General features: G+C 48.9%; 1 protein-coding gene across 1 annotated transcript in view; it reads left to right on the top strand.

The window, feature by feature from the left end:
- Positions 1-16,006, top strand: part of EFCAB6 (EF-hand calcium binding domain 6) — a gene marked incomplete at its 3' end in the record, with an annotated part of 172,103 nt that overhangs the window by 70,624 nt on the left and 85,473 nt on the right. The window contains 2 exon segments of the mRNA XM_082850474.1: positions 11,794-11,908; positions 14,173-14,306. Of these exon segments, the coding sequence (XP_082706600.1) occupies positions 11,794-11,908; positions 14,173-14,306 (249 nt within the window).

The following is a 16,006-nucleotide window of genomic DNA, read 5'->3' as shown; positions in this document are numbered from 1 at the left end:
CCTCCCTCCCTCCCTGAGGTGTACATCTACAAGGGCAGTTATCTGTGTCTTTTTTATTCTCTGCCCTGTCCCCAACCTCTAAAACAGGACCCAGCACAAAACAAGCGTTCAATATTTTTTGAATGAGCCCATCAATTTTGAAGCATTGTAGAACTGTGGTTTAAAATGCCCACTCTGAGCCAGGCTGCCAGGGTTCAAATCCCAGCTCCGTTCCTTAACAACTATGTGACCTTGGGCAAACCTCTCTGTGCCTCAGTTTCCGCATCCCTAAATGGAGATCATTTTAGTAGCTATACCGTAGGATTGTTATAAGGATTAAATGAGCTGATTAAGCTGAGTGTATTAATTTCCTAGGAATTTGTAACAAATTCCCACCAACTGGGTGGTTTAAACAGCAGAGATCTCTTCTCTCACAGTTCTGGAGGCCAGGAGCCTGAAGGCAAGGTGTCAGCAGAGTCCTCCCTGCGACGGTTGCACAGGAGGACTCTTCCTTGCCTGTTCCAGCTTCTGGCGGCTGCTGGCAATCCTTGGCGGCGTTCCTTGGCTTGGTAGCTGCCACCACTCTGCTCTCTGGCCTCTCCCTTCTGTCTCTGTGTCTTCGCCTGATGTTCTCCTCTCCCTGTGTCTGTGTCCAGGTTTCCCTCTTCTTGTAGAACTGCAGTCATTGGATCTAGTGCCCCCACCCAATCCAGCGTGACCTTAACTTAACTTGATTACACCTGCAAAGACGTTGTTTTCATGAAAGGTCACATTCCCAGGAACCTGGGTTAAGACTTCAGCATATCTTTTGGGGAGACACAATCAACTCAGTCCAATATGTGAACCCTTTCAGTAGGGCCTGGCACCAGAGGTCAGGAACTTCGCTGTTTTGTTCGCTCTTGTATTCCTGGTAGCTTGAATAGTACCTGGCATATCGGTGTCCCTCAATATCTCTTGAGTTAACTAACGATTTATTAACCCTTTGTCTTCTGCACTACAGATATATTTTACAATCTATCATTTGTCTTTTTGTTTTATTATATCTTTTGCCATTAAAATGTTTTAAGATTTTGTACAACCCAATATCTTCTATCCTTTCTTCCTCTTTTCTTTTTTTTTTTTTAAATAATTCTAGGCTTGAAGTCTTGGTTAATAAAGTTTCATTCTTCTACCCACCCCACGCCCCCCACCCCGCACCCAGCTCTCTGTCATATTTTGCAGATAATCTAGACTTTATTGCAAGAATTTTTACTGCTTTATTTTTTAAATGTGAATGCTTAATCTGTATGGAATTAACTGTGTAAGATGGGGCTCTTCTATATTTTCCTTTGTCATTTGTGAAATTCTCATTATAGTAGGATGTACGTCTGAAAATTCCCATTTTGTTACACTTATCTATACATCTTTTTCTATATCAATGTAATTTTTTTTTTTTTTAGTTTAGTAAAGCAGATCTTTCCTTATTTTTCTTCCTTTTTAAATTTTCTTGGCTACTCTCAGGCCAGATTTATATTTTCACATATAAGCTTTATCGCATTACCCCCAAATACATTATTAGGGTCATAATTGGACTTGCATTAAGTTTATATATTGAAACCATATCTGCTTTTGTCATCGAGAAGAGAGAGATAAAGACGCGCACAGAGCAGAGGGTGGCCGGCTGCTCAGTGGTAGCTTCTCCTGCTGCACTTGACCTTATGCTTGGCTTTGGGCCCGTGGTTTGTCTCCACCTGCCCTTTGAACAACAGATGTGATTCCAGGACTTGAGAACAGCCTCCTCTGAAGGAGGACTGGCTTGTCTGCTTTCATCTGCAATCTTCACGATTTGTTACTGAAGTACTGGTTTCATCTGCCCGCGGAATATGATAAGATTTTACATGTGTGCAAAAGTGCACTAGGTTCTGGGTATTTGCCTCCAAGGTTAGACACGTCTGGTCGATTTGCAGGTCACCCCTGGGATTCCCCTTGACACTGAAGGCTGTCAGGTCACCTTGCCTTTTATTCTCATTTCACAGTTTCTGCAGGTTGCATTTAGGCTCAGCATTTTGTCATTCTGAGCCATCTAAACACAAGTTTAGTCTTGTTGTGTTCTACAGGGATAATATATTAAACAAAAACCCACTAAACCAAATCATCATTGTCATTGTTTTGTCATCATCATGCCTGCAGCAAAAAAGAAAAGAAAAACCCTACTGTTTTACAACTTCCTGTTTGTTACCAAACCATCAGTCTGTCTTGAAGGTCCAGAGTTGGGCAGTATGGTTGAAGGACGGATTGTTTTTGGAAATGTGGTTCAGCACCATCACCCATGGACTGGGTGGAACTAGATCAGGTGGACTGGATAGATGTAGCCTATGGATTAGACATTTCTAGATTTGGGGGAGTGGTTGGATTGTGGTCATGGTATCTTTCTAGAAGTCACAGCATTGCCACCAAACTTATAGAATCCCATAGACTCAAAGAGCTGGAAAGGACCTCAGAGCTCATGCACCTACCATCCATCACTGTCTCTTCATTATCCTCCCTCTCCGTTGTTCACCACCTCAGGGGATGCTTCCCTTACCCAGTGATGTTGGACACGGAGTGTGGCAGATGTGACCTGAGCATCAACCTTAAATCTGCTTGTGTGGTCTGGCTTGGCCTTGGGCTCCAGTGATGGGCTATTAGAAGAGCTTGCCCAGGGCAGCTGCTGTCCTTTCAGTTTGGTCCCCAGAATGAATGCGTGTGAAACAGGCCTAAACCCGACCTGCAGCCTGAATCAGAAACATCTAGCCATCTTATATCAGCCAAACTGCACTTGACCTGCAGATCCACTAGGGCAAGAATAAATGTTTGTTTTGTTGTCGGCCACCAAATTTTGGATGGTCGTTATGTGATAGCTGACTCGGAGTCTCTGTCCCTGGTGTCGCTCTGTTCCAAACATGTGGTCCACAAAGGCTTGGGGAGCACCCAGACCCGGTCTGAACTGTGTCCTCTGCAGACTGCCGGGCAGCTCATTGGAGTGGGGAGTGATTCACCTCCCAGTGTGTGGCTGTCCATTGCTTGTAGAGTCTGAGCCTCAACTGTGAGTCCAGACTCAGCCACCAGTGCTGGGCTGTTGTCATTGGCTACCAAGCATCCCTTGGCAGTACCCCCAGTGGAGTTATTTGAGTGTCTCTGTGCTCAAGCGTGTCCTTGGGGACAGGTGCCAGTGTCTCTGGGCTTCAGGCTCCTCATCTGTGGGTGACTCTGTAAATGTTGCAACCAATGTGCCAGGCTCTCCCACTGCTGAGACAGGATGACACGTGTTCAAACCTTTGCTCCACTGCTTACAGCTGGGTCTTTCTAGCAAACTGTTGGTTTATTTAGCCTTCCTAAACTTTGGTCTCCTCATTTGCAAGATGGACGTAGTCATATTTCCGTTGAGGAGTTGTTGCGACGTTTAAATGAGATAATGTGTACCGTGGCTGACACCTAGTAGCTCTTCAGTCAAGTTCTCGTTCTCAGTGACACTTGCAAAGCTTCTGTTACTTCCAGGAGTCCATGTTCACTGCTCTGAAGTCAGCTCTGGCCCTTGTCATTAGGCCATTAATGCTGGGACTCTGTGCTTGAGATGCTCACCAGCTTTAACTCTCAATTCTGAGCCACTGTCTCCGGAACAGTGCCCCCCCTGCCCCCGGCCACCATCAGTGTTCTCATGCAAGGGGCTTTTATCTAAGATGCTCCACCTCCTTTGAACATCCATTTCATTCTCCACAGTCCTCCTGTCCCTTAAGAAACAAAAAGGAAATCCTGTTACTTTAACTGCACTCATAACAGGCAACAGCATCTCAAACTAAATACACTGCGACCTGTGTAGGTGACAGCATCATGTTTGCCTCTCATGTAGGTTTGCATCAGCTTTGAACACTCTGTCTTGCTGGGGCCACATGGACAATCAGATGTGTGCGTCTGAATATTCTAGGAAGCATTTGCTAAAAGAATTTCAACTTTCTATTCAAGTACAAATCTGTTTTGAGAGTTCCGTGTTCTCTTGCAGCCATGGTACTCTCATCCCTAGTACCAGGTTTGCATGTGACCAGATAGTCTTGATTGAATTCTCTGATTATTTCTACATTCTGGACGACTGTGGCAGCTAGTAGTGGGAGAGGACCTGGAAGAGCAGGAATCACTGGGATGGGGGATGGAGGGTGGGGAGATGGAGTAGGTCTGAAATTCTAGAGAAGACTTTTTTTGCCTGTTTCATTTTGACTATGAATGGGTATGTGAAGAAATACAAGTAATATTACTTATTAAAAAGAAAGCCCAGAACTCTCTTTGGTTTTATCACAAATAACTTAGGTTAGAGAATCTCCAGGTAGGGAGGAATGGCTAAAAAAGCAGTCTCCAGATTTTGTGCACCTGAATTCTACCTTCTCCTTGGGCCGTGTCCTTTAAATCTCTGGCTTATGTATAAACATGAGTCTTTTCCTTGGTTCCCCTTAACCGAGGCAGACTGACATTTTCAAAAGAGAATGTTACTAAATATAGTATTAAGGGGAGAACAATAAAGATGTCCTGGCTGATCCAGCACCAAAGCAGTGAAATACCCGAGTGTGAAGCATCCGTAGGTCAGGTCTCAAGAACAAGTTCAACTTCACAGTTCCTCGCCCGACTCCCTTTCCTCCTGCTTCCTTTTGTACATCTCACAGGACAACGTCTTCTTGTCCTGCCTCACGATATTCTTGATAGTCTAACTACTTCCTGGCCAAGGCTGGATGACCACTTTGCACGCTTATCTGCCTCGTGTGGACTTTCTCGCATCAGACTCAAGATTCATCCTCATGCCGTAGGAGTTGGGCGAGTGTCCAGGGTTCCCTTACACTGACATCCCCCCTCTTCTTCTTGTTCAGCATTTGTTGAGCATCTACTGGGTACTCTTGGGGTACAGAGGTGAAAAAGAAGTGCTGCTAATTTCTCCATCCACCGGCAGTTTGTCAGGTGCTTGCCGTGTGGCAGGTCCCATATGAGCAACTGTTTATGATAGAAGCAAGCAGAGGGGCTGTGGACGCTCAAAAAAGAGTTTTGTCTCTAAGGACTGGGAAGGCTTTCCCTGAGCTGGTGACAGCTGTGATTTAAGGACACGCTTGCTACAGCATGTGGCTGAATGAGCTCCTGCCAGACCAAGTCTCCCAGAAACGTCAACTATAAACACTGGGCGATGCGAAACAAGTTAGTAAATAAATAAGTAAATAAATAATCAAGTACCTGAAGGCTGTGGAGAATGAAGCTAAGCAAACAGATTCCAGACAGGAGTCAACTCTTGGAAGTGGGAATAGCATGGGGACATGTTCCCATGGAAACGGGAATAGCATGGGGGAGTATTCCCATGGAAACGGGAATAGCATGGGGAATGTTCCCATGGAAACGGGAATAGCATGGGGAAATGTTCCCATTTTTTTCAGCTTTTCACCTGAGTGAAGGCTGAAGTTGGTGCCACATAAGGTAGATAAAACACTGATAGAAAACCAGCAGTCTTTCCAGCCTGAAGAACCAGAGAGCAGAGAGAGATTTGAGTGACTAAGGCCATTGGGAAGTAAAGGGGGATTTCTGTAAAGGACAGAGCCAGAGAGCGGATGCTCCAAATTCTGTTTATAAATTCTACCCAAGTCTCTGGCTGACCCTGAATGAAACAAGAGTGGGGCAGACTGAAAGGAGCCTGGCTAAGGATAAAAGAACCAAACTGAGACTTAAACTGCTGCCCAGCAGACAGAATCCAACCAAGTCTACTGCCTACTCAAACAAATAAACAAAATGTAACAGAACCCAGAATCTCCACACCATAACATTCATAACGTCCAAGATACTATCCAAATATATCAACATATGGAGAAATAGGAAAACGTGACCTTTCTCAAGAGAAAAGACTCTAAGATGATCCAGATATTAGAATTAGCACTCGAAGTCTTTAAAGTAACTATTATAACTATGCTCAGTGATGCAAAAGAAAGGATACTCATAATGAATGATAATATAGGAAATCTTAGCAGAGAAATAGAATTTTTGAAAAAAACCAAATGGAAATTCTAGAACTGAAGAGAAAAAGAATATCCTAAATAAAAATTCACCAGAAGGGCTGAACCACAGAATGGAGATGACAAAAGGAAGAGTCAGTGAGCTTGAAGATAGATCAACAGAAGTTACACAAACTGAAGAAGAGAAAGGAAAAGGTAAAAAAACACAATAGAACAGTTGCCTCGGGGACATGTGGAACAACATCAAAGGTCTAGCATAGGTATAATTGGAGTCACAGAAGGAAAGGAAGACCAGGGAAGAAGACATATGTGAGGAAATAATGGCTGAAATTTCCCAATTTTTGGTGAAACCTTTACATGTATAAATTTGAGAAACGCAGAAAACCCACAGTGGATAAATACAAAGAAAAGTCATAGATAAACTGAAAACCAAAATCAAAGAGAGAAATCTTAAAGCAGCATGTGAATAATGACACATTAAAAGGGGAACAATTATTTGAATTACCATCACCTTATCAGAGACGATGGAGGCCAGAGGACAGTGGGACAGAAACTTTACCATCCTGAAAGGAAAGCAGAAACAAAAACAGACAAAAACCCCTCACATCCAGCAAAAGTCTCCTTTAAGAATAAAGGTGAAATAAAGATGTTTTCAGATTAAAAGAAAACATAGATAAGTCCTTGCAAACAGATCTTCACTATAAGATATGCTAAAGGAAGGGAAGGAATTTGATACTAGATGGAGACTCAGATGATCCTGAAGGAATAAAGAACATGGGAAATGGTAAATATCCAATTAAATATAAAAGGTTATTTTCTTCTTAATTAAAATGCATTTAAGGGCTTCCCTCGTGGTGCAGTGGTTGAGTCCACCTGCCAATGCAGGGGACACGGGTTCGAGCCCTGGTCCAGGAAGATCCCACATGCCGTGGAGCAACTAAGCCCGTGTGCCACAACTACTGAGCCTGCGCTCTAGAACCTGCGAGTCACAACTACTGAGCCCGCGTGCTGCAACTACTGAAACCCGTGCGCCTAGAGCCCATACTCCGCAACAAGAGAAGCCATTGCAATGAGAAGCCCGTGCACTGCCACGAAGAGTAGTCCCCACTCACCACAACTAGAGGGAGCCCGCGTGCAGCAACAAAGACCCAACGCAGCCAAAAATTAATTAGTTAATTAATTAATTTAAAAAAGTGCATGTGAATGCTTAAAGCGACCATTTTAACATTGTCTTGTGGGGTTTAGAATATATGTAGATGTCAAAAAACCTACAATTACAGCTTAAAGGACAGGGGCAGGGTACGAATCTACATGGTTGCAAGGTTCCTACACTTCAGGTGACGTGGTTCAGTATTACTAAATAGACTGTTAAAAGTTAAGGGTGTGTGTTACACTCCCTAGATAAACCACCACAAAAATGATGTCAGAGGCATAGCAAACAAGTATTACTCACACAGAGACTGGTGGATATATCCCCAAAGCACGAGATGCTTTGCAGGAGCTGGACTTGGAAAGACTGAATCACTCACTCAACTTCCAGTTACTGGGCACCTACCGGGGAGCACCTGCCTTCACCGAGAGAGCCCAGCAACAACTCCGTGAAATGGTGTGGCCTAATGTGGAAGAATCAGTCTACGATCTAAGTGATGTCCCGGGAATGGTGGAAGTGACAGTTTGGTGAATCAGAATATGCCAGGTCACAGTTTGTTATTCTTTGAGGATCTTTCTTAGGGAAATGCCTCCTAGAAAAGACCAAAGAACAAAACTTGAATTTAGGTTAAACACTTGAAAATCTGTTTTATAAATGTTGCAGTTTCGCCTTACATTGTATTGTAAATTGCCTCCATGGTTGTGATAAGTGTAGCTGATTCGCTGCCCTTTTCATCCTAGGAATGAGTGGTGCGAGGTGGGGGCAGGAGGCACACTGATGTATGTGACATGCTTAGTGCCTGTCTGGGGACTGCGCTCCCGGGCATTGTATCCTTGGTGGTGCTCTGTGCCCACAGGGGATGGCACGCCTGCAACCTCCGGACAGGCTGCCTAAGGCATGCCCAGCCTCCCCCATGCTTCTCAGCGCTCCCTCCAGGCTGTGAAACATTTGCCTACAGACATTTTCTTACTATTTATTACATATGTTTTTATGAAAGGACTGAGCAGGAGGAATTTGCAATGAATAATTCATGTATAATTGTTTTCAAAATATAAAGTAATTTTTCAAAGAAAGCCACCGATCTATCCGTTTCAGAGCCCCACTGCTGCTTGGGTGCCTGTGCGTGGGCCACGGCAGTCTGCCTGAAGGCTTTTGCTCCATCCCGAGCTGGGACAGGCTCCTGCACAGAGCGGGACGGGCTGGCTGTGTTTGCAGATGGCGCAGAGCCTCCAGAATTCCCAGCCACGCACTCCTGCCCAGGTCCCCAGGCGGGCCCCTGGGGCAGCCTTGGAATCCAGCGCTGCTCCCCACCTCCACCGAGCCCCCGGCAGCACCGCAGCACCTGCATCGCCCTCCCTTTCGCTCAGCTTCCAATCCCGCACCGAGCGCATCCTGCAGCTTGTTTGCTTCACCACACATACAAGACAAGCCAAGGCCAGTGCCCGACCGACTGGGCGGGCAAGACAGTGAGCTGCTGTCACATTCAGCTCGTTACTGACATAGGTGGCCAGGGGTGCCAGCTCCCTGGTCCTAGCCCACACGCCAGAAATGGCGGCACCAGAGCAGGGGCTGATGGCTCTACTGCTGCTGTGGGTACCCTGTTGCTGCTAAGTAGGTTTATATTCTGCAGACCTACTCTGCGGAGGCCGGGGCACAAGGCTCCACCTGTCCTGTCAGACCCCAGGGAGCAGAGGAGAAACTGTCTCCTGACAGCTTCCCAGAAGTTTCTCCTCTGCTCCTGGGGCATAAGGGAAAGTGGGAGGTGGCCTCATAGCCCCTTCTTAGAGGCCTCCCACCCACTGGTGTCCCAAGGGCATCTCAAGGTGTTCTGTCGAGACCCAGATTAGCCTTTGCCTGTGTGGCCTGTTCGGATACATGTGAGAGTGCCAGCGCACCATGGAGGAGCGCCTCCCCCACTCCCTACGGTCATTTCCTATCCATTTCCGCCTGCCCTGTACTTTGCCTGGGCCCCAGTGACCTTATTCCAACAGTGGAGTTCATCATAGGGGTTAAGAGGAACTGGGTTGAAACCCCAGGTGTGTCACTTTCTAATCATGTGACTGGGGCAGCTCTCATAGCCTCAGTTTCCACATCTTTAAAATGGAGTTAGTAAGAGTGCTTTTCTCATGGCTTATGACAAGGATTAAATGAGATGTTAATACCTGTAAAGATCTCAGCACAATGTCTGGCATGTAATAGGCATAGGCACTGCTACCTGATGATGATGATGATGATGGTAATGGCGGTGATGATGATGATGGTGATGGCGGTGATGATGATGATGTTGATGATGGTTATGATGGTGGTGATGATGGTGATGATGATGGTGATGGCGGTGATGATGATGATGTTGATGGTTATGATGGTGGTGATGATGGTGATGGTGGTGATGATGGTGATGATGGTGATGGTTGGTGGTGATGATGATGATGGTAATGGTGGTGATGATGATGATGATGATTATGATGGTTGGTGATGATGGTGATGATGGTGGTGATGGTGGTGATTATGATGATGGTAATGGTGGTGATGATGATGGTGATGATGGTGATGGCGGTGATGAAGATGATGATGGTTATGATGGTGGTGATGGTGGTGATGGTGGTGATGGTTGGTGATGATGGTGATGATGATGGTAATGGCGGTGATGAGGATGATGATGATGGTTGGTGATGATGGTGGTGATGGTGGTGATGATGAAGATGATGGTAATGGTGGTGATGATGATGTTGATGATGGTGATGATGATGGTGATGGCGGTGATGATGTTGATGGTTATGATGGTGGTGATGATGGTGATGATGGTAATGGTGGTGGTGATGGTGATGATGGTTATGATGGTTGGTGATGATGGTGATGATGGTGGTGATGGTGGTGATGATGATGATGATGTGATGATGGTGGTGATGATGATGATGGGATGGTGATGATGATGGGGTGGTGATGATGATGGGATGGTGATGATGGTAATGATGGTGGTGATGGTGATGATGATGATGACGGTTGGTGATGATGGTGGTGATGACGAAGGTGGTGATGATGATGATGGTGATGGTGGTGGTGATGATGGTGATGGTGGTGGTGGTGATGATGGTGGTGGTGGTGATGATGATGGTGGTGGTGGTGATGATGGTGATGACGGTTGGTGATGATGGTGGTGGTGGTGGTGATGGGTACTATCTCATCCCATTCTCCTGCTCCCTTTCCCCTATTCAGCTTCCTGCACAGAATGCAGTCAGTGTGGTGCTAACCCCGCTATTCCTCTGCTGTCTAACTTACTCTGGCTCCCTGTGCCATCACAACCCCTGATCATCCCCGTGTTAATGGCTGATCTGTGTGTTCCCCAACACTCAGGCACAGCCTTTCTTCTAACCCATCTCCAGACTTGGCTGTCCCACACAGCTTTCCTGCATCTGTCTTGGGAGAATCCAGTCTTCCTGGGTGTCTTTGGCCCTTAGATGCATGGACACATTTTGAATTGTGATTCAGTATCCTTTTCTGGAAGGAAAGCCATGTTTTCTCATTTAAATCGTGAATACCGTGAGAACAGCAGGGGTGCTGTCTTCGGTCCCACCTCTCTTCCCCTCAGCATCCCTTCCGGGAGGTTCACCTCCAGGCAGGCAGCTCTGTCCAGGTTGTTGACTAACTGACTGCTGGCAAAGGGATGCCAGCGTCACGTGCCCTTCGAACAGCCCACCTCATCAGTTTCTCCTAGGAAGGTGTCGTCTCCTGGGAAGAGTCATCTAGATGATTCTGCTTCAGTTTGCAATGCAGGGAAGTGTGTTTCCTCAGTTGCTTCCCACCCCCTGCCCACCAGGGGTGTGAATTTTCTATTCACACAAAGTAGAAACCGTTGATAAAAAGTAGGTTATGTGGGGCTTCCCTGGTGGCGCAGTGGTCGGGAGTCCGCCTGCCGATGTAGGGAGGGCGGGTTCGTGCCCCGGTCTGTGAAGATCCCACATGCCGCGGAGCGGCTGGGCCCGTGAGCCATGGCCGCTGGGCCTGCGCGTCCGGAGCCTGTGCTCCGCAACGGGAGAGGCCACAACAGTGAGAGGCCGCATACCGCAAAAAAAAAAAGTAGGTTATGTGCACTGGAATGAAGGGATCACGGATAACTTTCAGTGAGTGGATCACACCAGGAGAGGAAAAAAGGGGTGTCCATGGATCCCCCTGCAAAAAAACATAGTAAACTGTGGACCATCATGAGACTTCGATCAAAATTCTAGTTTTCCCTCCTCAAGCCGCCTTGCTTTATCTTGTTCATGTTTCCTAGGATATATGTGAATATAAATCTCACTTATGAGCCTTGAAAGCCACTGCTGTCACAGCAAGCGTGAACCTGAAGACCTGGACGGCATGGCCAGGGAAAAGGTCTGCAGCGATGCTTGCGGCCCCGAGTGCCTGCCGTGCCGACCGACCAAAGCCAGGCCGGCCACCCGCCCGTCTCTTTGTTCACTCATTCGCTCAACAGACAAGCCTGGCACTGGGCCCCAACCCCAGGACCCTGGGCCTCGCCCGCAGGGAGGCCTTGGGTGGAGGCAGACAAGTAACAGTCACAGGCTGGAGCACAGGGGCCATGGTGGTGAGCCTGCCGCAGGCCTGGACGGGCTCGGCTGGCAGGGACCCCGGGACCACCTAACGGCCTCTCCCCTCGCTTGTCTTCCTTGTCAGGTCCTGGAAGATAACGGAATGCTGATGGATGACGATCAGTATGCTCTGCTGACTGCAAAATTAGGATATAAGAAAGAAGGGATGAGTTATCTTGATTTTGCAACAGGATTTGAAGGTAGCTAATGGCCAAGTGCAAACCTGTCTCCCACCCGTGGCCCTGCCGGTCTTTCCGAGTAGTGCACTAGGCTGCTGGGGCTGAAGTAGTGTGAGCTAAGATGTTGAAACGGTGTGTGAGTCCTAAGACTGAAACAGACATTTTAAAAAAACTTTTTCTTTGTGTTTTGGCCTTTTTTTTTTTCACTCAGCCGCACCGTGAGTGCAGAATTTTGTCGGACAGGGCCTTCTGCAAATAGTAGGAGCCCAAATGGTTTCTACAATTTACTCCCAAGCCTGTGCTTCTCCAATCACACCTCGTGTCCTTTAAGGTTCTCCTCCGAAGCATAGATGCTGGTTATCTGTCATTAGTGACACCCACGCACCAGCAAGGCAAATGTTCTTCCTCCCTTTTTGCAGATAAGGGAGCAGAGGTGCTGAAAGATCCAGTGACTCGCCCAGGATCACCCGGCCACTGTCCCTCCCCTCCTGCCCCAGCGCCGTCCCGGACCCACATGGTTGTCAGGAGATTTGTTGGGCACCGTGGAGTCCGGGCTGGAGGCGGGGCCTCCCGATCACCACCTGCTCTTTAATCTGCTCTCCCGGCCGCACGCCAGGCAGGCGGATGACCAGCACCCAGCCTCCCGCTTCCTGGCTCTGTCGTCTCTCCCCTCCCTTGTCTCCACTCTTACTGAAGTTTAGGTAGACAAATAAGCCCTCTGGAAAGGCTGCAGAAATCACACATATATATGCATGACTCCATGGATATATCAATGCACTGCAGGCTGGATGGGGCGGAACCCGGAGCCCTATTTGCATTTTGCCGTCTTCCCCGGGGTTGGCCTGGGAGATGACTGGACGGTGCGGCGGGCCTCGCTAGAGAAGCTGGCCGCTGGGACTCCTCACCCATCCAACACCACCGCCCCCCCCACCGATTCATTTGACGATCCTAAGGGAGAGAGGTCCCACACCCCCCAAAAAGACAACTCGGAAGCCATGGAAGTTTAGGATTTTGACACTTTCTTTGGCTACGTGTTTTGACTTTCTTGGAGAAACCCCCGTTTATTTTAGCGAGTGCTTCCGGTGCCTGGGTGCATCCGTCGCTGAGGAGAGATATCGGAGCCCAGGGTGAGTGGTCACTCGCTTGAGGTCCCGGGGTGGTGAGCCTGTCACAGAGCGAGCACTGCACTCAGCAGCTTCCTCCCTACCCTCCTTCCCCTTCTCTGCCCTCCATCAGTCCCCCCAACATATGGCCAGATGCTGAGGGTGGGGGAAGATGGCGGCTCCAGGCCGTTGGGGGGTTGGGCGTGGACACGGCAGAGGGGATCAAGCAGTGGGGTGTGGGGGGGGCGTGTTATCTGCCAGGCATAGCGAAGCCCAGGGAGGCCACTCCAGGCCCAGGTGGGGGTAAGGCAGAGGCCAGGTTCTGGGCTGGACTCAAGGATGCCCACAGGCTCCAGACACCCTGCCCGCTGCCCATCCTGCAGACCACGTGGGGGGCAGGGGGGCTGTGGGTGCGACATGTGCAGAGATTCACGTCCAAAACCAAGTCCCAGGTTGTAGCCTGGCTTTAGACAAGGCCACACTCAAAGTGTCACAACCTGATGGAAATGGGTTGGTGTTGAGGTGGAAGTTACACCTCCTTCCTCCGTTTTAAGAGAGAGGGAGGGCCTAATGCAGTAATCAACCAGCTGGGTTCTGGAACCCGAGGGGCCTGGGTTAGCTGTAAAGTCTGTGAGCCCCGTGACCTTGGGGAGGGGAGCCTCCATCCCCTTATCTGGAGAATGGGCATAAGAATAGGTTTCCTTGTGTGTAAACTGGGCTCAAGAAGAGACTGTACCTCTTAGGGTTGTTGAAAAGACCAGGACTTGTCCAGAGACCTCTAGCACAGAGGAGGTCAGGACCTGCCTCATGACTGAATTACACTTTCCTGTGTTTAGAACCTGATTCTAGGAAACAGAACAGGCAGGAATCCTCATTCTCTGCCCCTGGGAATGGAGAGATGGGCAAGATGTGGTCCCTGCCCTGGAGGACGGACAGAGGAGCCAGACAGGAAACGTGCTGGGCAGGAGCATGGCCCTGGTGGTCTGGAGAACAGGTTCTTCTCGTGGTGACGGGGACATGTCTAAGATCATAAGAGAGTTCATGCTAGGTTCAGTCCGCGGGGTTGTAGTACTGTATAGTGTTCTAACAGGCCTGGGGACCGAAGAAGTCAAGTGTTGACATAGAAATAAAGAGCCGTGCTCGCCACTAAGGGAAGTCCCCGGATTGATGTCGTTGTTTCAGATCCTAAGATGAACGGGCCAGAAGTGAGTTCATCTCAGACTCCAGTTCTTTCCAAAGGGAACTTGGACGGCTACTTTATAACTGCTGAAGAGTGCCTGAGACAGTTCCCCCGGAGACTGAAGGAATCCTTCCGGGTAAATCATGACCTCTCTGCCGCTTGGCTTCTCCAGACACCCCTCCTACCCTCTCCTCACTCGCAGCCATTCAGCTGCAGTAGCGGGTGTGAGCCCTGCGGCCCCAGCACGTCCTGCTCGTCGGGACACAGAGCGCTCCGTCCGCAGACTCGGGCTTGCCTTTTCTCCCCTTCCCGGGACAGGGCTTAACTCTGCGATGCCCTCCCCTCCCCGAGGCCCTTCCCTGCTGACACTTTGCTGGGTCTGCCTTCTGCCCCTCAAAGGCCTTGGAGAAGTAAGGAGACCCTCCTCACAAGACAGGGAGGGGTGGGAAGGGGCATAACAACCCAAATTACAGTGAATTCAGGATGCTTTCAGGCATTCCATCCACTCTACTCCTGCACTCACCAAACAAGCATTGTGCACTTACATGTCATAAGCTGGACTCTCGGCTAAAAGCTAGGGCTGAAATATGGGAGCCCTGTTCAGGGAGCTCAGTCCAGCCCAAGACACAGATGGTCAACAGACAATTCGACACATCATGATTGGCTGCCGTAGAGGGACCGGTACTGTGCTATGGGAGCACAGGGGAAAAAACCCATTAAGGAGGGCTTCCTGGAGGAGGTGACCCCTGAACCAAATCTTAAACCCTCAGCATGTGCTGGCCAGAAAAAGAAGGGAGTGAAAAATAGAAGAGTGGGCTTGCTTAAGGCGGGTGGCAGACAGGTCATGTGCTTTAGGGAAAAGCTCGCAGGTCTGTGTGACCGAGGCGTGGTTTGCATGCAGAAGCTGTAATGGATAAGACAGGAGAAAGAGCAGCCATTCAAACACAGAGGCAGGAATGACCTCAAATGTTTTTGTGTTGAGAAGTAAAAGAGGGTCATTAAAGTGGGAAGGAAAATTGATAAATCGACCACATTAGCTACGAAATGGGGCAGAGGGCACGAGGGAGTTAGAATGTGTCCTCGCCAGGGTGTGGAGACCCCAGGGTGTGCAGGGGCAAACACCTCAGTAGCTGAAAATCCAGTGAGCCCAGGGGAGGAGAGCTGGGGAGCACCCTGTGGGTGGAGCCAGCCCCCAGGGGCAGGGCATCCAGAGTTTGCTGTGCTTGAAACATCTTCCCCGCGTGGACTGCCAATTGGAGATTCATTTTGGTTATTACTGAGCTCCCATTTTAAAATATATACTTATGATGACTGTCTAGCTCGGATTTGCGGCATGGTTCTGACTTTGACTATTCGGTCCAGCCATCAGACTGTACGTCCTAATTCTTGGTTTGAAAACACATGGTCGCCGTAAGCAGATAGGGGGAGAGTTAGTCCTCATTATTTCATCCAATGTGATGCCCAGCGGAGAAGAGCACGGAGCAGGCGGGGGTCGTTTACGGGGTGGAGAGCCTGGCGGGAGGGAGAGAGGGCAGAAGGGGAAGCAGAGGCACGGGGGCAGCAGCCCCTCCGTGCTGGTTAGCAGGGCCGGGTGGCCATCGCCCGCTGCTGCCTTTGTCCTGCGGCCTCACCCATGGCAGCCCAGGCCCCTTGCTCTGGCCCCTCCCCGCCTGTCTCCTCCCAACTCTCCTTTCCCCTGGGGACACGGGGAGGCCAAGCTCCCTGCTGGCGCCACCGCCTTCCTACGTTTATCATCAGTGTAGCTTGGTTACGGCGCTCAGATGTCCCGTATTTCCTAAGATGGTCTTTATTTTAAATAGTTAACTAAAAACGTTC

Source organism: Leucopleurus acutus, assembly GCF_964270905.1.
Source record: "Leucopleurus acutus genome assembly, chromosome: 11".
NCBI classification, from domain to species: domain Eukaryota; kingdom Metazoa; phylum Chordata; class Mammalia; order Artiodactyla; family Delphinidae; genus Leucopleurus; species Leucopleurus acutus.
Note: the sequence above shows the minus strand (reverse complement) of the source record. Positions and strands in the feature narration are given on the sequence as shown.